The sequence below is a fragment of the Stegastes partitus genome, unplaced genomic scaffold (assembly GCF_000690725.1).
Source record: "Stegastes partitus isolate 25-593 unplaced genomic scaffold, Stegastes_partitus-1.0.2 Scaffold358, whole genome shotgun sequence".
NCBI lineage: Eukaryota > Metazoa > Chordata > Actinopteri > Pomacentridae > Stegastes > Stegastes partitus.
Genome location: NW_007578089.1, coordinates 297,363 through 322,799, shown reverse-complemented (window position 1 = coordinate 322,799; position 25,437 = coordinate 297,363). Strand labels below are relative to the sequence as shown.

The following is a 25,437-nucleotide window of genomic DNA, read 5'->3' as shown; positions in this document are numbered from 1 at the left end:
TCACAGAGGCAGCAGCAAACATTGTAGTACGTATTGCAAAGGGAATGTCCTTAGCATGTCCGTAATACATATACAACAGATGGCTGGTTTCCGACAATATTCTCGGGGAAAAAGCGCCGGATGAAGCTGCTCCGCGAAACAAGGGCAAAGTGATGGGTCCAGATTTCTTTAAGGAACTGGCATACGCCGCAGCAAGCTTCGTTAATTGCACCCGCACTGATCCATCTCGTGATTATTGGCAATTATCTGTCAATTAGCAATGTGCTGATGTCACGACGATGTGAAAGGCAAAGCAATCAGGAGCTGTTAGGATAGAAACGGTCACCCATACTAATGACCTCATCTGCGTCCCAGCTGAGAGCAGAGCACCCTATGCAATTATGATTTAGTGTTCTTGTGCGTGTGTTTTAATTTTTTATTTTCTGAATCTAGTAACTAACATCCAGTGTGACTGCAGCGAGCACCAACATGATCCAGGCCTGTTTCATGTCTACGCCGCTAAGTGGTTTTGGGGGGCTCCTAAATAGGGTACATATGCCACTCAAAACGACCTTGACTGAAGCACACTTAACCCCTCCTTCAATTGCCCCCTTACCACCCATCACCCCAGTGAGGTGTCCCATTTCTTTGAGACACATTAAGTCTGGGAGAATGTAAGAATTTTTGATAAATGTCCTATAAAATAATGTGCTTCAGGAGATGTTTGATGTAGATCCCAGGAAAAAATTATAATATAGAATGTGCTCAGAAGACAATAGCACCTTCCGAAAGCAGCATACATCGAATCCAAACTACGCATGTCCTTGAAGTGATGTGCTTGCCAACTTTGGGACGTTGTTCTACACGGGACAATCCCTTTGCATGCCCTGTTAAATGTTTACAAAAACACAAAGAGACACATAAGAGATGACAAATCATCCTTGTATCCATCAAACACAGCCAATCCATCAGACACACACTCGCCTCTCAAATAAACAAACGACATCTGTCATTCCCTCCCCATGCTGTGATCCATGATATGATCGCAACGCTCATACGTCCTGGACAATTCACAATCAATCTTTGGAGCCAAGACAACAGACAGAGAGAGAGAGAGATAGAGGCTTCTTGTATGCTTTTTTGTCTTTGCCACGTTTCTTTTTTTTTTTTTTTTTTAGATACACTACCCGTCCATTCCGCCATCTATCATGCTTTTCCTCTTAGAAGCTGCCGAATGATGTTTATCAAAGGCAGGAGTAGATTTTCAAAGCATTACCTGAGCCTCAAATTGATTGAAAACATGTGGAGAAATTCAAGTCACTCTCAACACTCCCACCATGTTTTCAACCGTCAATAACGGCAGAAAGAAGGTGTCCTCTTTCCTCTTTCGACCAATCATTGACAGGTGTCTGAGAGACCTTTTTAGAGCAAGCTGAGTGATTTTTTTTTTTTTTTTTTTATACATGCTTGAATCTACTGACACAAACATACAGACGCACTCGTAGGCTCACACGGTGACCTTGTCAGGAGTTATAAACATCACACGAAGAGAGCAATGCACATCTGTGCCTCTCCGTTCCAGCTTAGGTTATAGGCAAGTTCATATATCAAGTAGCTTTCATAAATGCCAAATGAATGCTGGATTGTTGAAGACGTAAAAGCAAATTTGGGGGTTGAGAGTATTTATTTTTCAAACCAACAAAAAAGCAGCGTAAACATGCCTGAAACCATGTGGAATGTTAAGATTTTAATGGAGTCTCTTTATTCACTTACAAAGAGAGAGGAGTCATCAATCGTTACATACACTATAACATTTTAAAAAAACACTAGCAGAGTGAATATCACACATATCAGTGTCTGCAAACACACGCATGTTTGCACACGCAGCCACCGTCACACAGAAAGAACGTTTCTCATGAATTCATTAGATGAGGGGAGAAGAAGTACAAATAAGAACACGAATCTGCAAATCGCATCAGCCTAGCACACTTAAGCGTTGCCTTTGAAAATATGCAAGATAAAGGAAGCCAGACATTGCTCCTTTATCGTCCTAACCTGTTTAATGTTGTCTGGGGATAGGAAGACTAACGCTTTGGCACGGAGAACAAAAGGCCTGGGAGACTGTCACAGAACTTAACACACCCCTGCATGACTCTGCTTGGCCAGCTGCTTTTGTCCAGACAGCCGTTTTGTGATCGGCATTACACAGTCTGTATTGTCGTTAGCACAGGTTGGAGCATGATATATTCACCTCGAATGGGTTGGGAGGAACTCGGTAATGTGATTCATTCAAACCTAAGCGCTCTAAGACTGAAATGATGGCCTTTCACAAGAAAAACACTCCGTGCTCTCTGGCATGAAAGTGATAACACATACGGAAAGATCTCCAAGACCTCCCTGACAGAGATCAGTCTTGTTTAGCGTGTGCCGACAAATGCATCCACAGGGACACGGAGATTCCAACGGTATCCAGCTTTTTGATGCAAATACACAGATTTTCTTCTTGCCACTGCGAACAATGAAGCTATTGAAATCCTCACATACCAAAAAGCAAAATACAAACATAAACAGGGCACATGAGTTGGAGAGAATACCAATGGCCGATTAAATGGCCATTAACAGCAGCCATGCCTTCGTAGGGCTATTTTGATTAAATCATTAATCCATGATGTGTGACGGACAGCGGTAGGATATCATGATTGGATTTACAATGATGGTGTCGGTAACAGAAGTAGGTTTTATCACACTAAGTTGTTTCCAAACCACACGTTTTGTTAGAAGAAACCTAAAAGCGTGGACGTAGCTCAGCTCTATACCTTCAAATATAAGAGAATTACATCCCATTATAATGATAATATACTCTCGCAAAGTGGGAAACCAGCGTAGCTTCTCAAAACAAACATATGCACAAATTCTATCTTTAAATTTGTGTGATAAACACTTGTACACAACTCACACGCCGCCTGTCTAGTTAGGCCTTTACAAACCATTTATCATCCACTGAGCACGCAGTAAAGGTGTAAGGCCACGCTGCTGCTGCATTTAGATGGAGAATTTATGATAAAAAAAAAAGAGTCCAGCCTTGTATATTATACATTAATAATATCACATCACTTATCTGTCAAGGATGTATCTTTTGATATTAACAGAAGTTCCTCTAAAACTGACGTGACACACTTGTAAAACACCCGGAAAACCGCTGTACAATTACACTCGGCTCGGTTTAGTGGGAACGTTTGTCATCTTGACATGTCATCAGCTGAGTGCAGCGCGGCCACGGCGGAAAAACACATCTGTTCATTCACGTTGCTTTATTTAAAAAAAAAAAAAAACCTACCTGACTGCATACCATGTGTGTACAGTATATTGGAGCAGTTCATTTCCCCAGCTCTCAGAAATGGGCTGACTCCGCCCAGACATCAGTGTCAATCTGCTGGGTGGGTGTCTAACAGTGTGTGAAGCTCACATCAAAGGCACGCCGCTTTAAATGCCCAGCCTTGGGAGAAAGAAGGGAGGAGACAGACTTCATAGGAATAAGGGATGAGGAGGAAGGGAACAATTGGAGATGAGGAGGCGGGGGGGGGACACAAATTTGATTCTGTTCAGCGAGCCCCAATACAGCGGCGAGGCAGGAGCCTGTGACTGCTGTGCTAACTAGTTGAATCAAGACATCCTTTATAAACAGCTACCACAACAAACAAGCTCGCACCAACACACAAACTGCTGGGACTGTACAGCAACAAGCAATCTTCTCCACATCATTTATTAGAGAGAGATTTATTATATAAAAAAAAAAGGCAAATCACAATCCCCACAGACATCCAAGGAGATGTGCTCTCATGAAGACACACGCAGGCGTACACACTCGAAAGGGCTGGATGTGCTTAAGGGTTAGCAGCCAGAACCACCAGCCTCCTCATTAGCACAAATAAGATTGTAGGCAGATACTGGCCTATCCTCCTCTCCCTCTCTCCGTCTCTTTGTCCCTCATCGCCTCTGTTCTCTTGCACAAATGAGTCCTAATCCTTGTCCTCTAGCTCGCCTCAAAACAAAAACGGCACGGAGCTGCGGAGGGAGGGACGGGCACAACAGCATCTCTGCGTGGGGAATTTGCGGATCCGGTAGAAGGAGGATGTTTCAAATACGTATAACTTGAGGACGCTTCGGTTGCGACGTGACCCCCCTGGATGCATCACATTTAAATGAGTCCCCTCGGCTCGCACCGTCATAACTATTCATGGAGGGGAGGGGGGGAGTCAATAGGTCAACATGGATCGGGATTAGTTTGTCGAGTTGGCCATTAAAACAAAAACATGAACGTAATAAATATGCCAACTGGGGGAAATATATTAAACGAGAGTGGATATTGGATGAAAGAACCTGATATGCATAAGCTTGCGTTTTCAACCGACAAGACATTCCCAAGCTCCTGATTCCAATTTGTTGTTGTTGTTGTTTTTTCTCTCCTGATATATTCTCGTTGCCTAAATACAGAGAACAGAACTTGAAAGCAAAACAAATCTTTGAGCTTGCTTCTTCTAGGGAAATGCCTCTTTCACCCTGTCAGTTTTTTTTTTTTTTTAGTTGTACTCCAGCCAGCCAGACGACTGCTGGTAGATCGAGATACTGTCCACTCATTTCCCATTACCCTCTGTGCTTCAAATCAATAGTTAATTACCTCCAAAAATGCTCTCTTCTTATCCAGCTAGAGAAGTGGACAGCATAGGGTAGGTTGAAATTGGCCTGGCAGAGGGATTCTGTGTTATGCAGGGTGAAAACTGTCCTCCCACCACTGCTACTTATTGGCCCATCAGTGTCCCTCTCGGAAGCTGGCGTTCCATTTTGCACTACGCCAGCACTTCATTTTTCCTCCACCACACAAGTTTCATTTTTCATGCTAAACGCAGACACACACACACACACAAAGACACAAATATTCATGCACAATTCTCCTGCCTCTCTCTGGCCAAGAAGCTAATGTTTAATAAGAGATTACATTTATGGTGAGGAGAAGGGCAGGCGAATGGTGAAATATGTCCACATGTCCTGAACCTGGGAGAGGCTCTGGCACTTACTCATTAATAATGGGACAGGCCCCAGGCCCAGGCCCTTAGCTCTCAGTCTCTACTCATTTCCTTTCCACACATCAAAGCTGAGCGAGTGTACGGCCGAGCATGTGTGTGTGTTGAGGATCTTGCACATTAACATCTGTGCATGTGTGTGTGTGTGTGAGCTTGTCAGTCCCTATGAGAAACAGCCTGTGGAGGAGCCGGCTTTTATTTAATCAGAAGTGGAGCAGCTTCCACCACCGTCCGTAATTTCAGCCCTATTAACGTTCTGCCTTTAATTCCTCTGAGCGCTGGAGACGCTGGATCCTCTGGGCTGCTAATTCACTTTAAATGCAAAATGTACCACAAGTTTTTTTTTTTTTCTTCTTGTACAGTGGCAACTTCATATATTGTACGTTTAAACTTGAGAGTCGAGGGATTTGCTAAATAAACACGGCGCGCAGTTATCAAGCGTAAACAGTGAGCTAAATTGATATTCTTATCAGTTTGATTGTGGACTTTTTAAAAGTTTCCCACACATTTACAAGTCACAAATACACTATACCTGCCTCCTCACACTCCATACTGAGCCTGTGCCCCGCCAGCCTACCTACTTGTAGCCCTTAAGCCTTAGCCTTAGGGCTTAAAAGTAACATTAAATCATTCTGGGCCTGACTCAAAAACAGATCTCATTATAACAATCATAAATGAAGCCCTTTGTTCCTCCAAGCCTGCAACCCCAACAGTCTCTTTACCCTCTTCCTGCGCCTGCCAATACTGCGCCAATTACATCTCGAGGAGGACAGGCTCATGTTTCACCTTTTCTCCCTTGTAGCAGAACCTATAATGCTTCATAAATGCATCTGTTTTTAACCAAAAAAGTGTGTTGGGGGGGAAGAGGCAGGTGAAGGACGGAGGAAGGGGGGGGAGAAGTTGAGAGAAATAACCAATTATTCCCTGGCAGGAAGGTTTGGGGAGGGAGAGAAGAAAAGGGGTGTACCTTGCAACTACTCTCAGATTTAATTAAAAAGAACAATCTAGTAGGGAAGAAGAAGCGGACAGCAAAGTCAACAACAGGCTTTTGTGGACCTGGACTGGCCGGGGCTGGTTTAAGGGAGGGGCCGGGGTAGTGGACAGGGGCTTAAGAGGCCGTGGGGGTGGAAGAGAGGTGGTCGAAATCAGGGCTGTAAGTATAGAGGCCCCAGGAGCCAGGCTGCGTGAAACAGTGGGAAATGAGACTCGATAATCAATGCTTTTTCTTCTCACCTCTCAACTCCCCAAATATCGAAGAGGCTCCCCTTTCCTGCTGACTGAACAACTGTCACCCAATCTCTAGGACAGGTGATAATGGAGAGAGGGGGGGAGGAAAAAAAAAAAAAACAAGAGGAAGAGACAGAAAACGAATGAGAAAAGGCACATTTTTCACACCACCATCCTTGAGTGGTAGGGAAGCTGGTTCACTGCGGCCAATCAATTACTTGCATTTTCCGCGAGGTGTGGCTTGGAGGGGTTATCTCTCAAGTTTACGCTCCCGTGCACATCGAGCCTCGGAGTGGTGAATGGTTCTGCGGGGGTGCGTGTCCGCGTTGTGTGTGTTTACCGTTCGAGGGAACTGGCTTTACTAGCAAACAGATGACTCACACAGTTTGAGGTTGAACTGTGTCACGAGCGTCACCGCTTTTCACTCCGGTGCTCTAATGTGTTTCGTATGTCGCTTGATGCGGTGGGGACTGCTTATCCCCGAGATTGGACCGATAAGGCCCCAGCACCTCGTCCCGCGGTCGGCCACCTGCTCCGATAAGGGCCGAGCACGAAGCAATGACGGGTGGAACCTAACACTGCCGATAAGCATCTCCGCGGCAAATCTCAGGACACAGGAATGCGCGGAAGACACTGGAAGACAACATGGTAAAGAACACCAGATACCTGCTCGGCGAGGCTGGAATTAAAATGGAATAGGATACGCGCAAAAACACACACGTTCGGTTATGGCGCATACTGCTCGAGTCCTCCCTCCCTCGGTACTGCTCATTCTCACACAGAGACGTACACAAAAATGTGCACATGCATAAGCTCCCAACCTGCATCCACCATCTGGCCCTCCCGAGGCTCAGATGTCTCTGGGGTAAGGTGAGCTGTGAGGGTGGACTCTGTGTGTATGTTATGTGTGAGATAGAAAGAGACAAATAGAGAGAGTGACCAAGCAGTGATCATATTATGGAAGAGAAACTATACAGCCCACTGCAATATGTGAAAAAAAAAACCTGCATCGACCGCAGAATCCTGCCACGCCGCCTGCACGCAAGCATAATAGTTTTATAGAAAAAGGAAGTGCAACACATTTACAGGACTGCAGGTACATGAGCTGAAGGTAGGGGTTTTGCACCAGAGGTCGTCATAGCCAGCTGGGCTACGTAAGTGCGTTTTAACACCAAGTAGTCTTTTCACTGTGGGCAAAATAAAGCCTCCATTATGGGATCAGGCCATGTCCACTGCCCCCGCCAAGCCATAACAGTTTTAGCACTATACTGACGACACAGGCACCCAAATGTACAATACACTCCTGGCGCCGCAAAAACAAGTGAAAAATTGAATTCTACTTTAGGTGGTCCCAGGTCAGCAGTAGTGCTCGTGGCCAAAATACACTCATGTGAGCACTCACACGCATAATCCTTCATGTCTTTTCAGTCTCACCGCCTCAACCCATGGGCCTGTGTTACGCTTGTATTTTCCCCATTCTTCTCGTTTTTTTTTCTCAAACAATTTAAAACGAGAGAGCAGAGGAAAAGAGCAATCTTGCATTCACATCCATTAGAGACTCAACAGGACTCTTTTTACAGGCTGTCTCCTCCGCACAGCTGGTGAGCTCACACAACTTACACACCGAGCAGGAGAGAATTCTTAACTCTACACTAGCCTCGCAAAGCCAGTCTACATCAATACGAGATCAGTTTTCACTGCAACATTTAACCATGGGAAACGACTGAGAATCATTTGAGCCTGGCTAGAAAAACGTTGGACCGACCCGAGAGCTGCTCTTGAAGGTTGCAAAAATCAACCAGTTGTTTTGAAGCGCGTGTAAAAAAAATAAAAAATTAGGTGTTACTTTGCAAATGCATGGAATAATTTTGCTGATCAAACTGATTTTAGTGTATGTTTTAGGTGAGAATACACTGTTGGGACATCAGTGTGAGTGGTTCATGAGTACAATCAGGTGCATGAAGGGTTTATATTACTGAGTGAGTGAAGCAGGAAAAGCTGGCACTCATCTACAGGCCTGCACACCTCACTTGAACAGACATGTGTCTCGTACAAATGTCTCTTGAGTCTTGCCAAACCACACTACGTGCAAGGTAATGATCTAGCAAAGCAGCGTTTTAGCTACATTCAAAGTCACTCACGGAAACACTCTGGGAGCTTCACTGCTCTGATTAGGAAGCGAACCCCCACGAATCTCAGGAAGCAGATTCTGACTTCTCGGCACAATGAGGTCAGAGCAACAGGAGGTCAAGTGAGGGGACAGTGCCCCCGGAGCTGAGTCAGTGTCTTGCTCAAGGACACTCCAGCAGAGCCGTTTACCTGCTGACACAGGGGACAGGAAGTTCGACACCTTGTCCTCTGACCTCTCTAATCAAAATTCCACACCAACTCTGTTGATTAATGTCTACGAACAGTGTGCGGCACCAACCTCCGCGTTGTTTAAGGTATCGCAGCTTATTGTTTATTGGAGAAGTCCTGATATTCTTTATTCCTTCCTCTGTGGATGATGCATCACCACAGTCTCTGCATCCTGAGGGACTGGTTACAGCACATCACTAACAGTCTCTTATCATGCTCATCCTGAATGCCGCTGCTGTTTTACACCTAAACTGGATGTCTGAAAAGTGAGGCAACTTGATGTTCATTTACTTCCTTTGCCTCGCTCGATTTCAGTCTACTCATTTGTAAAACATGCGTACTGTATCTTTTCTGAAACTCGCTGACCTCCCTTCTTCTCTCTCTCTCTCTCTCTCTCATCTTTATACATCCCTCGGTCCCCGTCTGTCTTCGATTGCTGTTTCATGCCCGTTTCCCTTCATTCCACCTCCCACCACCACCACCACCTAGTTCCAGCCTGTTAAATGAGCGGGCTTATCTAAGCCTAATTGGTTTAAGGGCAAACAGAAATAAGCAATGGCTCTGTAAGTAGAGGAGAATTACTGCTGCTGTTGGCAAGAACCATCCACATGCCACAGAGACAGCGAGCTGAAGGAGTGAGGAGGGGGGGAGAAGACAAGAGTGGAGATTAGTGAAGAAAATTATGGAAGACAGATTAGGGCAGAGAAATGAGGGAGGAAGAGAGAGAGAGGCATCGAGGAAAGTAGGCAGGGAAGGTGGAGACGGTTGGCAGAAAGGAAGAGAGAGAAGACAAATAGGGTTGAAACAGAGCACTGCACATGCTTCTTCTCTAATGCCATGCAAATCCCCTTTTCTCTGTTAGCCTTCTGCTTTGGGTCTGACTGCCCCTCTTCAAAAAACTTGTCTCTGCTTTGTCGATAACATTTTGTCGTGTGCGGAGTGCAGGGAGAAATAATCCAGCAAATCCAAAGTTCCTTATCAAATTGGTCCAATTGTCACTCCTTGTTCAGATGCACAAACGCCACCGCATACTTTAGCTTCAACTTCAAAGCTCATGTTGCTCAGCTGTCTCCCAACCGTTCATTTAGGAGTACGTCCTCTTCATCCTTTTCAGCCCATAGATCATCAATTACATGTGTTTACTGTAAGAGAGGTCAAATAAATTATTCAATTCAACGCCGCCGTGTGTCCATATGGTCAGAGCTGATCCCTGAGTCTGAAGTTACAAACAGGCACTAAAGACGCACACATGCACACAGACGGATCTCTGACACTTTGTGATTATCGGCCGATTTAATCTCATAATCAGATTAAGAGTGACAGGATAGGCAGGGATAATGTGGTCAGTGGCTCTGCTCTCCTTCACACACACACACACATGAAACAACCGAAAAAAAATGAAAGAGCAACAGATTGGAGTTCAGATCAGTGAAGATTTTAACCTTCCCATGGGGCGACCTCCTTTCAATTAGCCACCCATACAGGGAAATCACTTTCATCCTTGTTACTGAGGTAACCCAGGGGCCATCTCCCTGCCCATCTGCTTCATTCTCATCCCATCTTTTAAAGTAGAAACCCCACAACCCCCTATTTTTTTTTTCCCTAGCAGGGAAATTTCACTCTTCACTCTCATCTTCCACTCATCTCTCTGAAATTACATTTCTGCTGTCATTTCACATGGGGTAAACATTTGAACCTCAAAATATCCCGTCTCACAGAGGTAGCAATTTTGGGCCTGGGCTCGGTTATCCATAGCTGTGTTGAAATCTGATGAGCACAAACACGAAAGCCGCCGCCGAATTATAGAGCACAGCCAGAGTTGGGATCAGTCCAGGAGCGCAGTTGTGAATGATTAAAGAGAAAAAAAACAAATTTTAATTCTAATTTACTTATTTGTGGGGAGTGGATACAGGCACGCCATAAGAGGGAAACTGACGTGTTCCTGTGTGGGTTTTGTTGGAGAAGATGTGCAACAACAACACAATAAAATAGAGGGGGGAGAAAACACACTATAAAGCCATGGTGTTAGTGGGTATATCCATCCAGCTGCTGCTGTGTGAAGCTACAGCCCAGAGTCCGGTCCCTAGGGTGCCACAGCGGAAATGAAAAACATGTTTAAATGAGAAGATATTAGCTACTGTACTAGTGGCACCACTGCTTGTCCAGATGAGAGTGTGTGAGAGAGAGAAGAAGAAGTGGGGAAAGGAGGAGCTGCAGACAAAGACAGAACAAGGGGAATGGAGATGGATGGAGAGAAAAATACAGGGATAGAGTGACAAAAAGGGGAGAGAGGTCCCCAAGTGCATTGACAGAGTGGTTGATTTCCAATAGTGAAAAGGAGAAATTCACCACCAGTGTAAAAAAAAAAAAAAAACCTCTTTAAAGGGAGACTTCTCATCAGTGCATCAGTGCAGTTTCTGCAATTTCTAAACGCTACATGATGATGCTCAGGGAGCTTCTCCTAATGCATTTGTTGTGTTTAATGAAAAACGAGACGGGAATCCTCGCAGGTTTGACAAGCAGTTACATCGTAGCTTCCGCGTCCCGCTGAGAATAACTAATTGCTCGTGGGATAATGAGCATCTAAAATAACACAATTAATAGAGGAGACTTCTCCTGTCATGCACTCCCCCCTCTGCACGGAGCGAGAGAGAGAGAGAGTAGTCAGTGAGGGAAAAACAGATTAAAACGCATGAATGGCCACTTTTAAACTACCCAGTGCGCATTTTAAATCACACCAAAGTAAGAATAAGTGGCATCAGTGAGACTGAGCGGAGCGGGAGTGATGCTGCTGTGGAATAAAGGGGACAAGCAAAAAAAGCAGATCTGCCGCGATCCACGTGTATGACATCCCCCCCTGTATGCCAAAGACGCAGCGCTTCCCATCGCAGAAACGTTGCAAGCGTCCCCAAAGCGCGCCTTGGAGACGGAGGAGCATCCCCACATCTACAGCAAGTGCATTTCCAAAAATGTTCTTATTTACCTTCCATCGCAGACGACGTGATGACCAGCACGCATAAAAGCGCAAACAAATCCACTGTCATGGCAGAAAAGGGTATTCTCCACAGCCTGTTCCCCCAAATAGCCAAAGACGCACGGCGCGCGTCAAAAGAATCCCTTCAGTTGTCAGAGCGGTAAACTCCAGCAGATAGCCTTCTTGTTGTGAGTCACATTTCAAGCCGTAGTAAACAATGTGTGACAATCAGCGCACGGGGAAGAGCGGAGTGGAGAGGCCGAGGGGTGCGAGGAGCAGGAGAGGGGGGGGTGGGAGGAGGAGGAGTTGGAAGAGGGGGGAGACCCGACATTGCCTGCTCGCAGCCCCACATTAGAAGGCCGGAGCCAATCAGAGAGCTGGAGCTGAAACTCACCGACCAATCGCCATCCCTCCACTCCGCCCACCGCGCATTGTCAAAACACAAAACTTTTCCTTGACCTATTTGAAGCGGTGTCCGCTGCACTGAAGGGAAATAATGCCACCAGTCGGGTTACTGCTGCTACTGCACCTCCAGTGAAAACCTTGAAGGGAGCCGAGCAGCACTCCCTCCCCTCCTCCCCTGGGAGACGATCTAAACGGCGTTTGTTGACTGGTTCAAAAAAAAAAAAAAAAAATCAGACTGATGTTGAAGGTGTTGATCAGTGATCTCCCATAAGGCAGCTCGTTCAGTTCAAAGTGTGGCAGCGATGAACATTATTTCACATTTTACATAAATCACATTTTTTGGCACAAAGACTCACTTTGCCATGTCGACACAATGCCTGAAATCAGCCTTCCACATGGTCTGACCTTCACCTTTAAACCCTCATCTGCAATGAAAATGCACTTTAACAGCTTCGGCAAATCCAGCTGCACCTCCTAATGATATTAAACAGGCGTTGCACATCAGCTCCCTCCACTTTGCCCCTCTCTCTCACCCCCCTTTTGTGTTGCGCCTGTGCCGCAACAGATGGTGCACACAATGGGTTTTTCCCTGCAGGGACACAGAGGACCAGGGTCTGCTTCAGAAGAGGAAGGGGCATTTGCCGCCCTGTAGCCCACAACCATACACCTGTCTTGGACTAGATCTGTTCCCTCCCGCCCCCCCCATCACGTCCCTGGAGCTGAAGAATTGGGATGGAGTTGTTAATCTGCAGCCTGAGTGGGCCTGGTTTTACCCCGGGCCACTGGATGGCCTAATACTTCAGAGTTGTCCCTTCACAGCACACTGGCCCAGATTTTTCCTTTTTTTTCTATTTCACCTGCTTTAGTTCTTGTGGAGTTAAAGAACACTGTGGATTTTAAGGTTTTAATATTAAATCTGTGTATTTTTTTCCCCTTCCAACAAACCTAAACTGTGATTCCACTCCTAACTTCTGGAATAACAAAACTCAAACACGCCGTAAATGAAAGGTGACTCACACTTAATAAATGGTTGTTCCACTAGTGGCAAAGGCCAGCTGATGAACTGGGGCAGACACAGGGCTTCAGGAGCATCAGGCAGCGGTTGCTAACCTGGGACAGCGGCTGATGAGAGCATTTGTCATTTTTAATGGTGCAGCGAGGAGTGGCGCTACAGTGTGGCACGGCACAAAACCCGGCACAGCGTGGCCCCTGGTGCTGGCTGGTTTTTGTAGGGCCTCTCATAGCCACCTGGCCTTATTTTTCACCGAGCCAGTCATCATCACCTACAACTCCACGGGTCATCTCCAAATACAGGAGAAATCTGTCTCTGTTTGCCGTCCACACCCTGGGGAGGAGGAAGGAAGGAAGAGTATGAGGGGAGGTAGGAACAATGGCGCTGCCGCTGTAGCACATCCTCCTTTACAATGCCGCACTCAGACAAGCAAGCACATACAATAACAGAAATGTGTGTGCAGTCGCTCACCCACACACAACTCTGATAATGATCCACACAAAGCCACACAAGCACTTGCCTACTTCAGTTTAAGAGCCTCAGCCCAATACCAATACTGAGCCCAAACACATTGTGGAGAGCCTCTCATTCTCTCTGTGGCCTGATTTTTTTTTTTTCTTTCTGCGTGGTTAAGCCTGCAAGTGCAGCCTCCCATTTCTATTTTCAATTCTGTAGTCTACGGCCAGATTAATGGCAAAATAAAACCTCACCGAGTGCATTATCTGACTCGTGTTTGATTAAATGTTTTTCTTTTTTTAACGCTCTGCGCTCTGTGAGTTGACCCTAAATGTACTGAGCTTTTGACCTGTGCGCATCCAAGAAGCGTCTAACTCTCCATGACCGATGTGCCGTGACCTTTACGTTTCTCCTCTCTGTCTACTATTTCCTGATTCCCATTTGGTTTCTGGAAGGGGAAGAAAGAAAAAAAAAAATGTTTTCCAGCGGAGCCAGGCAGGAAATACAAAAAGGTGTGTAGCTTGTTCTGTACACTGCCAACATTAAGAACAACAGAGGGAACCAGGTGTACACAAGGCAGACCTTTTCGGATGAAAATAAAGCAACGCACTCTATAGAGACGGCGATGTTTACTCAGATGCACACTCATTATTTAGATTTGCGGAACAGGAGCACATAAGAAAGGTATAGCCGGTGACAAGCCGGCAGTCGCAACCAAAAGAGGTGGATGATTATAATGACACAAAATAAGAACGGTGGATACGAACATAAAAGAAAGCGAGATGTTTCTCAGACGCGGCGGAAGCTGGGAAGGTTTGTCTCCAGGTGAATATGAATGCATGAAAATGAAATGCCTAAGTCAATATGGAGACAGTGCAGGGACTCAGGTGACAAAGGAGTGCAGTGCTTCCCCCACCCTGGGGGTATAGACTGGTTATTAGGCTAGGCTTTAGCTTCATCCATCTTCAGGAGTCTGTGCACCGGCCATTGACAATATGAGTACAGAGCCAGGGCTGAATACAGATGTGCTCTGGACCAGTGTTCCCCAAATAGAGGGTCACTGGCGAGTCCCAGGCACAGTTCTGGGTCACAGCTCAAGGGAGGTGATGGAAAATAGTTTCATCGCAGGGAATGCATGAAGTTGGGTAGCTTGCTTAAAAAAATGTATATTTTAAAGGCCTGGCAAGAGCCAGAGCTATACTGCAAAGTACAAACAAACTGTTTCTCTGCAGTGGAAGAAAAATGCAGTTCTGAAAAAATGCCCACTGCCCTCCAGATAGAGCACATTTAGCCAGATCTCTATATACAGTTTGAAGGTCAGCGTTGTGCTCGTGGCACAAACTTGGAATTAAGATGTTTTTCTGAGTTTCAGGAGTGGAATGAGCCTCTGACAGTAGGTCAGACAAGGAGACAGGGCAGGAGCTAAATACAGCAGTCTCATTAATCTGCCCGTGATGCCAAAACTGATGGTACCTGTTCACCGCTATCAGCACACCTCAGAGACATTCATTGCACTTCTCTGACACAGAGCCACACAGAAAAGACTGAAGACATGAAAACAGCCACACAGGCCCACGAAAGCCGACATGAAAATACCTGCTCACAGAACGGATTCAGCAGACGTTTGTGTTTTTGTGGGGGGTTGTATTAGACTTAATTTCTCCTTGTCGTGACTTGCAGCGAAAATCTTATTTGTTTTGAAGTATTGCAGTTTGATTAATAAGTCGTTATCTCACGGTAATTCTACTCAAGATTCGAGCTCTTTAGAATTAATCCAGACAACACAATGAGGGAGATTCGGCTCGGCATTAAAACAGCGAGAGCATCATTACGTTCATGAAGTGTGTGTGTTTGTGTATAAGAGAGACAGTGATTGTGATTTAATGCAAGCTAACAAGCCAGTGTTCCTTCTTGTATTTACTTTTGCACATGTGCTGTGTGGCTGATTCATACAACAGAATGATGGCTGATAGATTACTGCATCACCCTCCTCAGTCACTCCCTGATCTGTCAGCTGCCATGTGTTTTGTGCTGCTAGAAGCAAGCACGCCATCCATCTTTCAAAGAGGTGTCCAACAAAACAGCAGAGAAAACACAAAACTCAGGATCCAAAATCATGCGCAGACCCAATAACAATTCACTGATTAATTGTTTTTTTCTCGATGGCCGCGGTGATTAGGATGCGTTCGTTTGCTCATGATTAGGGATCTCTAATCACAGATGAGGTTAATGGGGTTCTTCGTTCGCTCACCGCTTTGTTTCTCGTGCAGCATTTAAGAAAGTTTCCTATTAACCGTGTGGCCTCAGCCCCCCTCCTCTGGTGTAATGCACCTTTCAATTTATGCGCCAACCTTTTCCACCTCCTTCAAAGGAGGCGCCTTGACAACAACAACATTTGACACATGGTAAATTGTTTTTTGTATCGCTGAACATGTTATCATGGGCCAGTCGACCGGAGAGGCTCATAAAGTAGTTTTCTGGCTACAAAAGCAATGTTTAGGAGGTGGACTTGTTAATGAGGAAAAACAAAACTGGGCTGACAGCTCATCACTTTGTGTCAGCTCCCAGTGACAGCCTATCCCACTCGTTTTTGTCGACTTGTTTGTCTCACGGGGACACTATCAAAATGCAGCCCCCCGTTTCCTCCGACCTGCCTCTTCCTCCCCTTCGCTGGCCTGTGACAGATAGTTGAGTACAATCTATCAACCTCAGTCTGCCTCAGTCAGGGCCGCCGCTTTGTAAAGCCACGTCTGGACAGAACGCACGCGCACACAACACAGCGCGCATCCCTGAGTCTGTCACACTAAATGGGATAAACATCTGGTGGAGGAGAGAGAAAGAGAAAAACTAAGGTCAAATCAATCTGCCCCCTGTCTGCCATACACTGATCCCCTGTCATATGTTGACCTCTGCAACAAATGAAACTCCAGCGCTGCATTTGAATACAAACACTGCGGCACTTCACTCTGGCTGGAACACGGTGGGTGAGAGCGAGTCGACTCACTGGTGGACTCCCATGTTTATTCAGTTGATCATTTACTGCAAGTGTCATAGAATAGAGTTCCATTATATACAGTTTTGTAATCATCAACTCAGTTCAACGATACCTTGACAGACATTTAGCTTTAAAATGCATCTTTGTGGTTGGAAAAGTCTCTTTTTTTTAAATTTAGTGCAAACTAGCCTTCCCAGACTCAATCCACAAACCTCTGTGTGTTCTATTCTGCTGAATCTACCAACAGAATAGCTCCCATGGAAAGTTTTTACACTTTCGAAAGCTATTAACTATTCATCAACTGGCCACTGAATGCTAATTACATCACAGCTGCTCCGAATACAGACAGAATCCAAAAAATTCTGCAGATACAATGCATACATATCAGTAATAGCAGAAGATGATATGCAATTTAAGCCTCAGTGTGCCTATCTCTTTAAGTCTAATTAATTTCATTATCTGAGACTGATTCAGTTTAATTAAAGTTGTGTTTGTTTTGCTTTGAGATGTTGCATAGTCTTTTCTTATTAATTGCTCCGCCGACAGAGTGTCGTATTTTGTGATTGCGTTTTGGCTTTTGGATTTGTTGTCGTGATTTGCCAATTTGTGATTTTTATGCTGCACAACGAGGTCACAAAGTTCTTGTTAAACACATGCAGCCGTAAAACGTTTTTTTCCATTTTAAACGTGGCCAAATCCACACGTCGTGTACGATGAAACACACATGGCCTGATTGGTTCAGGGAGTGATGATGTCTCAGAAAAGAACAAAAGGATTGAAAAAAGACACGCAAGACATCAATAAATGTCATAGCAGCAGTGCTCAAAGCTTTTCGCTTGGAGGGCTGAACGTGTAAAACGATACTCGGCCACGGGACAATAGTGCACTTGGACATTTATTATTTAGATAATGACCTCATTTAACACATGCACACAGCTACACAACAGTCATGCAGTCGAGCACACGTGCAAACAAACAATAGAATTAACACGCTGACCTTCTGATATTAACACTGACCTTTGAAAGCAATCTTTCCTCCCAGCGTGCATCATCAGATCAATAATCATTGCTGCCAGGTGATGCTCAGAGCATTATCGGCCTGTTGCAGGCTCAGTGACGATGCACACACACACACACACAACACACACACACACACACACACAGCAAAGTCCATGTCAAATCCTAAATGTCAAAACCGTGTGCCGTGTGTGAAATGTGTACGATTGTAGTAATTCTCATTGTAATGCAGTGAATTAAATTCACACTCTGAAAACGCGCCACCACTCAGCATTGTCTTGCTGACCATAACTAATTGTTAATCAGTGTTTTGTGTTATGTGGTTAGAAGCACTGTGAGCAAGTGTGAAAAGCAATTAACTGTTCAATTTCCATTGCTCTCACTGTATTACTCCTTAATTTTTCTGGCTGCCTTTTTTTCTCCCCGTTTTGCCCTCTTCATCTTAAGCCTTACACCCCTACCACATGAAGGCAGGCAGCTCGGCCATCTCTCTTCGATTTCCTTATCCAATCAGAAGCAGACCCCATTACCACAGTTTCCTAGTCAATGACTTCTCATTTAGACCACACTCCCCTGATCTTCAGCTCATTGAGGCCTTGATGGATGACCTGTCGAATATGCATATTTGTGTGTGTGTGTGTGTGTGTGTGTGTGTGTGAAGACAGGACTTTCCTATCCCATGTGAGAACTCCAGACAGGTGGAATGAGAAAGTAGATTTAAAGGGCTATTGGGTCAGAGTCCCCAAACCCTCCCATCCTTAAATGCTTTATGCTCGTTTTTGTGAAGAAGAATTTCTCACATGGATCTCCTCCAATAAAGCTGATTGCAAAAAAACACCTTCTGTGCATTTTATGTTTGGCTCCAGTGGCAACATTTCCAATTTATCAGATTGCATGACTATAGTAATGTTAAGGAAGTTTTCTAATTACATTTAATTTTAAAGATTTCGAACACTTTTTCTGTATGTGCATATATTCATATTTAACTTTGCCTGGTACACACAGACCCTATTCTCTCTGTTTGGGATGTTTGGTTTGTTTGCAATTCTCTTTGATACATCCCAAAAAAAGCAAAACTAGTCAAGTTGTTTACCACCGTGGGAGTCGTGTCGAATTGTTTGTTAACTGTCATAATGAATAACCAATCTCAGCTCACAGCGTGAAAACAACACGACTTTAAAATATTAAATTATCAACGACTACTTTAGCACCAGTGGTTCACCCACAAGATAAATAATCGCGTCGCCGAAACACTACTGCACTTAAACAAGTCCTACAAAAACAGGCGGTAGACACGAGGAGAGTTTTCATCAAGAAGAACGTTTTTCCTAACTCATCTAAAACAATCAACGGTGGTGACTGTGCCTAATTTGTCATTACATATAAAAAGAAAACCTTTTTACTGACGATTCCTCCCTCGATGTTGCTCTTAAATGCAACAGTAATGAGACGCTTTTGTAAATTGAGTAAATGGAACGAATACTACAAACAGACGGACCGCTCTGTTCATCTAATCTTGCAATCCAAACTTTTCGTGACGAGGGACAGTAAATCTTTGCTCCTTGGGAAAAAAACGTCCACTTCCACACTAATTCTGAGCAGATTTTTAGTGTCTGCAAGAAAAATGCCCCCCGAGCAGCTACTGACGATGACTTCTGAGCGTTCTGTTGATGCATAGACGTCTCTCAAAGTGCATTTCATAGAGGAAATGTGGGAGCTTCTCAAAGATGGAAACATTTTAATTAAGTTGCAGAATGGTTTTTAGACAGTGTGAGGTTATCTGGAATAATAAAAAAAAAAAGTATTAAATGATTATTTTTTTCCCCTGTGAGGCTTCATTATAATTCCAGTTGCAGGTTGAGTGATGCCTGATGGCGGCTAAAGTACAGTAAAGGCAGTAATCTGTGACGGCATAAACATATTATGTAGGAAATAAAATTAGAATCTGGAATCAGTGGGGAAATAAGCTCTGCCTTTATACATTTTTAATAATCACTAACCTGATGGTAAAATTTCAACATGTTGTTGAACACGGATTCAGAATCGTATCAGTTTAGCATCATTTCCTGCCTAGTGAGAAAATACCAGAAGATGCTCCAGGAAATGGAAACTACCGTATATTCCAGACTATAAGTCGCGTTTTTTTTCATAGTTTGGCTGGGGTTGCGACTTATACTCTGGAGCGACTTATGTGTGAAATTATTAACACATTAATACTAAAAGCTAGATGGCCACAGCTAGAAGAACGAGTTCGCACATCGGCGCTTCAACACCGTGCTGCCGGGAGAATGCGCCGTGCAACTTTCCTGGAAGTCGTTGGATGGATCTGGATTGGAACTGCAACTGACGATGAGTCTGACGTAAGTGACGTAGAAGAGGAAGCGCCGCATCTTCTACCTCCGGAGTTAGCGGAGTTGTTTCAAAGTGACACCGAGGATGAAGATTTTATTGGATTTTAGTTATTTGGAGTGACACGGGTGGTTTGGTAAACTTCTTAGCACGTTATTTATGCTATAGTTATCTGAATAACTCTTAATATGTTATGTTAACATACCAGGCACGTTCTCAGTTGTGTCATGTAACGTAAGCGTACTGTACAATTATTCAGCCTGTTGTTGCCTCTATTCTATTTTTATTTTAAATTGCCTTTCAAGATGAGATGTCTGTTCTTGGTGTTGGATTTTAGCAAATAAATTTCCCCCAAAAATGCGACTTATACTCCAGTGCGACTTATATATGTTTTTTCCTTCTTTATTATGCATTTTATGGCTGGTGCGACTTGTACTCCGGAGCGACTTATAGTCCGGAAAATACGGTATTACAATGTTAGCAGTGTTGGTCAGCATGACGACAGCAGAGTCACATATGCTTCACAGATCACTATGTCCTGATCACAGTCATTCTTTAGTCAAAGGAGAAGAAAAGAGAACTTCACCACAAATGCTCTGTGTGCTATAGAGACCACATAAAGCATAATTAACCCTTTACCAAAACTCTATGAAATGTCATTGTTCATTTCTTCTTCGCTGTTTCCTTCTGTTCCTGGCAAATATCACGCAATAAAGCGTCTCCTTTTTTCGCCTAGCAGTGCACCTCAGGACTTAGAAAGGTGCATTGTCCTTTTGTTTTATCCCTTAGAGAGAGGAACCAGACCGGAGACAGGCCAATCCCAGCTCAACGACAGGAAGAAACAGCACAGAAGGCTCAAGGTTCGGAGGTTATTATGGATTGTTTCAGGTCACAGAAGATGACGTAAGACCTGCAGGGTTGCTCAAATGTCAGCACATGAAGTGTCATCGGGAATTGTTCCAAGCTGCTGGAAAACTGTGTTGACACTCTAGTGTTTGTGTTAATTATATATTTGTGTTTTTCTTTTCTTTTCTTTTTTTTTTCTTTGTGTACGCAGCATGAGGAAGCCGTGCCTGTCGGTAGATCACTGCTACTTCCCAGCACTGAGAGCACATCCTGTGGTGGCAAACAACACTTGATTTACTGCTGCGCTTGAGTCTTACGGTGAGGCCACAGCGCCACCTGGCCACCGCCATGTGCCACTGCAGCCGACCACAGCTCCACTCAAGTTAGCTTTAAAACAGTCAGACAGATGGAGGAAAGCAAGAGGTTGATTCCGGTGGAACAAGCCCAAAATTCCTAATTGTAATAGCTAAGTTTTACCTGTGAAAGAAAACAGATTGATGTGAAAGTTTATCTGAAACAATGCTGAAGAGAATCTAATGTTGTTATCTGCCTTATGGTGGCATGTTGTTGTTTTTTCTGGCACAAATAGTTGACTGTCAGTTTTGACTTTCTTCTAACTTGTTGGTTTAAGAACTGTATTTGAGCTTTACTGTCTATTACATTGTGACAGAAATTCCTCTTTTGGTGTGCATGGCTTTGGCTTATGACTTTTTTTCTTCTTCACAATCGTATGTAGTCCTGTTTCCTCCCCGTGTCTTTTGTCAGTCCTGCTTTGCCTCCTCTTTTGTCTATTGTTTTCCCTCCGTTCACATACCTTGTGCCTGATTTTTTTCTTTGTGCTTCTTCAAGTTTGTGTTTTTGCTTTTGGATTTGTTTGAGTTTCCTCTGGATTTAGTTATTTTAGACAATACTCTGACTTTTAGTTTGGAATCTTTCCTGGACCTGCAGTCCAGTTTGTCTGCTTTTTTGTTAAATCTGTCCCTTGACTTTCAACTTTCGGTTCTTGGCCTGGCTTTGGTTGCACCATTTTGGGTTCTGACCTGAACATCATTAGCACCGTTGCCGTCGCAACAAGAAGGTTGCCGGTTCGCGTCCCGGTGAGGACACCCGGGATCTTTCTGCGTGGAGTTTGCATGTTCTCCCCGTGCAGCGTGGGTTCTCTCCGGGTTCTCCGGCTTCCTCCCACACAGTCCAAAAACACGTTGAGGTTAATTGGTGATTCTAAATTGTCCGTAGGTGTGAATGTGAGTGTGCTTGGTTGTCTGTCTCTAAGTGTAGCCCTGTTATTGTTTGTGCAATGCAGGCTTCATGTTTCCACATCCCACTTGTGTAAGTTGCCACTTGGACCAGGAGTGGCCTCCTAATCAGCTGTAATGTCACAAATCCTTCTTGTAGGTACACATCTTGTCATATCCTGGTCAAAAAACTGCGACAAAAGTGGGAAAGGACGTGCAAAATGCCAGCAAAAGAGGATTTATTAACTCAAGCAATAAAGTACATCCGGTGTTGCATCGCTGATAAAAGTGATGTAAGCAGAAGCGTGATCACAGCAACCAAACAAAACGAAGCCCAACTTGGCTGCAGCTACAAGCGGGGTGGAGAGTAAGAGAACATGCAGAGGGTTGGGATTTTTTTTTTTTTTATAGCTGGGAAACACTGGGGCCGAGCTTTCCTGGACAGCACCCCGATGATCTGATAACAAACTATCAGAAATACTTCGAATGCGCCCAACCCTGCCTGCTGGGAAAGGCCGAGCACTCTCCTCTCATAAAGTCTGCACCCCAGCAAGGTCACCAGAAGGATGTACTGGCTACTAGCCTACCGCCGCACCAACAACCACCACCTGACATACTCAAGCTGGCACGTTCAGAGTCCACACGTTTGTGCAACACCTGATAAGCCATGTTATCACAGGAAGATCTGACAATGTTCCAAAGAGCTTCTTGTCAGAAATGTTGGGCTTTCTTTCCATAAAACCTTCAGCGTGATTGAAATCAGGTGACAGTGTTTGTTTTTGTCTTTAAAGCTTTGAGGTGTGTTTGGGTTCATTATCCCCAGACACCCCTTGGATACACCCTTCTGTTACTGCCAGAACTCTCAAACTTCGATTTTTTTTAGTCAGTAGGACTTTTTTCCCCCCCAGTCGCCCACTGAGAAAGGCTGCTGTGTAGTCTGGTTTTCCCTGCTGACAAGTGGTCGAGAGGCCACCAGTCATCCTCTGAGAACAGCTTTTCAGTCTTTGTTTAGCAAATTCTGTGATGAAGCTGCTTTTGTGTGTCTCAGCGAACAGACTTTGATGTATTGATCCTCTGAGGGTGCGCTCACTTTTGGTCTGCCTAATCATGATTTTGATCACAACTGATGCAGTTTGTGCAAAGCATTTTAAAGTGCCATCCGCTGCCCCCCTTAGAGACCTTCCGTCTGGCCATAATATGATGCTGAGAAAGCCCCTCTTTGTTTGGAATAACAATTCCACTTCTGACACTTTCACTTAGTTCTGACGGCATGCTTCCCCGCTATCACAACACTTCATTGCGAGCGATGCTGCTTGGAAACCCTGAGCCACGGCCATATTTGTGACAGGTGAACAAGTGGATTTACTTGAACAAGCTTCTGATGAGTGGATCAGATCCTGCCATTGTCTAGTGTCATTTGAACGTGTGCTTCAGCGGAAGGGAAAGGAAACCTGACGTTTTGTGCCAAAGGAGCGAACACGGTCGGTGACACAAATTTGCTGATGTTGATCCAGATGTTATGTGTAAATCTTGAATCTGACGGAGCTTCTTGTGTTTTTAAATGTTACTTAATCATGTGATAATTTAAAAAGTGTACTTAAAAATTGGGCTGCAGGGTGGCGCAGTTGGTAGCACTGTTGCCTCGCAGCAAGAAGGTTGCCGGTTTGCATCCCGGTGGGGGCACCGGAATCTTTCTGCGTGGAGCATGGGTTCTCTCTGGGTTCTCCGGCTTCCTCACACAGTCTAAAAACATGCTGAGGTTAATTGGTGATTCTAAATTGTCCGTAGGTGTGAATGTGAGTGTGCTTGGTTGTCTGTCTCTAAGTGTAGCCCTGTGATAGATTGGTGACCTGTCCAGGGTGTCCCCTGCCTTCGCCCTGAGTCAGCTGGGATAGACTCCAGCCCCCCACGACCCAAGTGAGGATTAAGCGGTGTATGGATGGATGGATGGACGGACTTAAAAATTGAAGGTGCAGAGAAGCAGCACTGACTAAAACACATATTCATCAGGACTTTCATGTAATGTGCCGATGCTGATGACCTCATGGAAAGTCCTGAGCTGAGAAATCGATTTTTAATGCATTTTAAAGCAGTTTTATTGAATCATTAGAATTTATATACAGTATATTTTTTCGGTGATTTGATTTGAAATTGCCGTCGCATTTAGACAAAGAATAGGACAGGGCGCCACGCGGCCTGTGTAATGAGGTGACATGGTTCTTTGTTTACTCAGTTATTTTCTCCATAAACTTACACACATGTTGTAACACATGAGTTCACATGTTGTATCTAATTTTCTTCTTCGAGTACAACAATTCATAATTTTACTCCGGAATCAGTGCTTTTGAGGTAACGTCTAACACTCTGTGCTGACTGTTAAAAAAAAAAAAAAAACTGACAATGAATGTGTGAAAACCCAACGTGTGGGATGCTGGTAAAAATGCTGTTCCATTTTTTTCTCAGTGGCACAGACTCAGTATGGTTGCTTCTGCTACCAGGGACCTGCAGTGTAATGTGTGTGTGTGTGTGTGTGTGTGTGTGTGTGTGTGAGTTTTTGTAAAAGAAAGAGAGCGTTGGTATGTTGTATCTTGGTTTCATCACTTGAGAGAGACTTCCAATAACTCACTTTTTTAATATTGGTTGTTATATTTAGTTTCTGCATGTCTGTCTTGATTTTATCAGATGAAAGAAATGTTCTGAATATTGTACGTGGGAGTGTGTCTGAGTGTGAATATTTACTTTTATGGTAATATGTTTCATAGCCGTGCTGTATTGTCAGGATTCACTGCATATGCTTTTAAAGGATTATAATTAGAAAAAAAAGAAGCTAGTGTGAAGCTTAGACAGATCTTTTTTGAGACAGGGTTTTTTACTTTCTTTGTTCTCCAAAAAAAAATCTCTGTTCACATGAAAACATAAAAAAACAGAAGTGAAGCAGCATCAAAAGCACGCCAAACCGTAAGCCTAAAGCCGTGTCGACCAATCAGAAGCCCTGGGAAAAAAAAAGAAGCTGTTCCTGATTCCAACAAGGGTTCATCTAGAAAGAGAGGAATCATATGTGTGGGCTGATTCTGATGCTTCTGGTCCTCAAAACAGGTAAAGAGACACTTCAAACTTATCTGTTAAAAAAAAAAAGCCTGTTAGCAAGATGAGCAGCAGCACTATTTTGGCCACATCAACCACTGCAAAAAAAAAAAGCCTCTTGTAAACAAATTAGATAACAGCACACACCGAGTCTCACAAGAAATTGTTTTCCCTGTCGACACATCAACAATGCAAATGGAGTTTCTGAAAGTCTTCACGTTGGAGGAAGTTTTCCCAAAGGTCAGTTTTCAGTGACTTGATTTGCATGTTTCTGAAAGGACACAATACACAGATAAAGCTACATTTTAAGGAGGACAAGACTGTTACGAGACAACCACACAACACAAGCTCAAATCTCACGAGGCAACAGTGACCCTCACTGGTGACAGACAGGAACAGAAATTGTGGATTTGCTTTAG

General features: G+C 44.3%; 1 protein-coding gene and 1 long non-coding RNA gene across 3 annotated transcripts in view; both read right to left on the bottom strand.

Annotated features, from left to right (window-relative positions):
* LOC103359190 (ephrin type-B receptor 1-B) overlaps positions 1-11,865 on the bottom strand; it is a 158,844-nt gene extending 146,979 nt beyond the window's left edge. For both annotated transcript variants that reach the window (XM_008284419.1, XM_008284420.1), the window contains exon 1: positions 11,629-11,865. In XM_008284419.1, the coding sequence (XP_008282641.1) occupies positions 11,629-11,689 (61 nt within the window). In that variant the 5' untranslated portion in view covers positions 11,690-11,865. The remainder of the gene's footprint in view (positions 1-11,628) is intronic.
* Positions 11,866-16,933: 5,068 nt separating this feature from the next.
* The window catches only part of LOC103359189 (uncharacterized), a 14,067-nt gene continuing 5,563 nt past the window's right edge, over positions 16,934-25,437 (bottom strand). The window contains exons 2-3 of the long non-coding RNA XR_520294.1: positions 23,673-23,677; positions 16,934-16,946 (exon numbers count right to left, since the gene is read on the bottom strand). This is a non-coding gene — a long non-coding RNA (uncharacterized LOC103359189). The remainder of the gene's footprint in view (positions 16,947-23,672; positions 23,678-25,437) is intronic.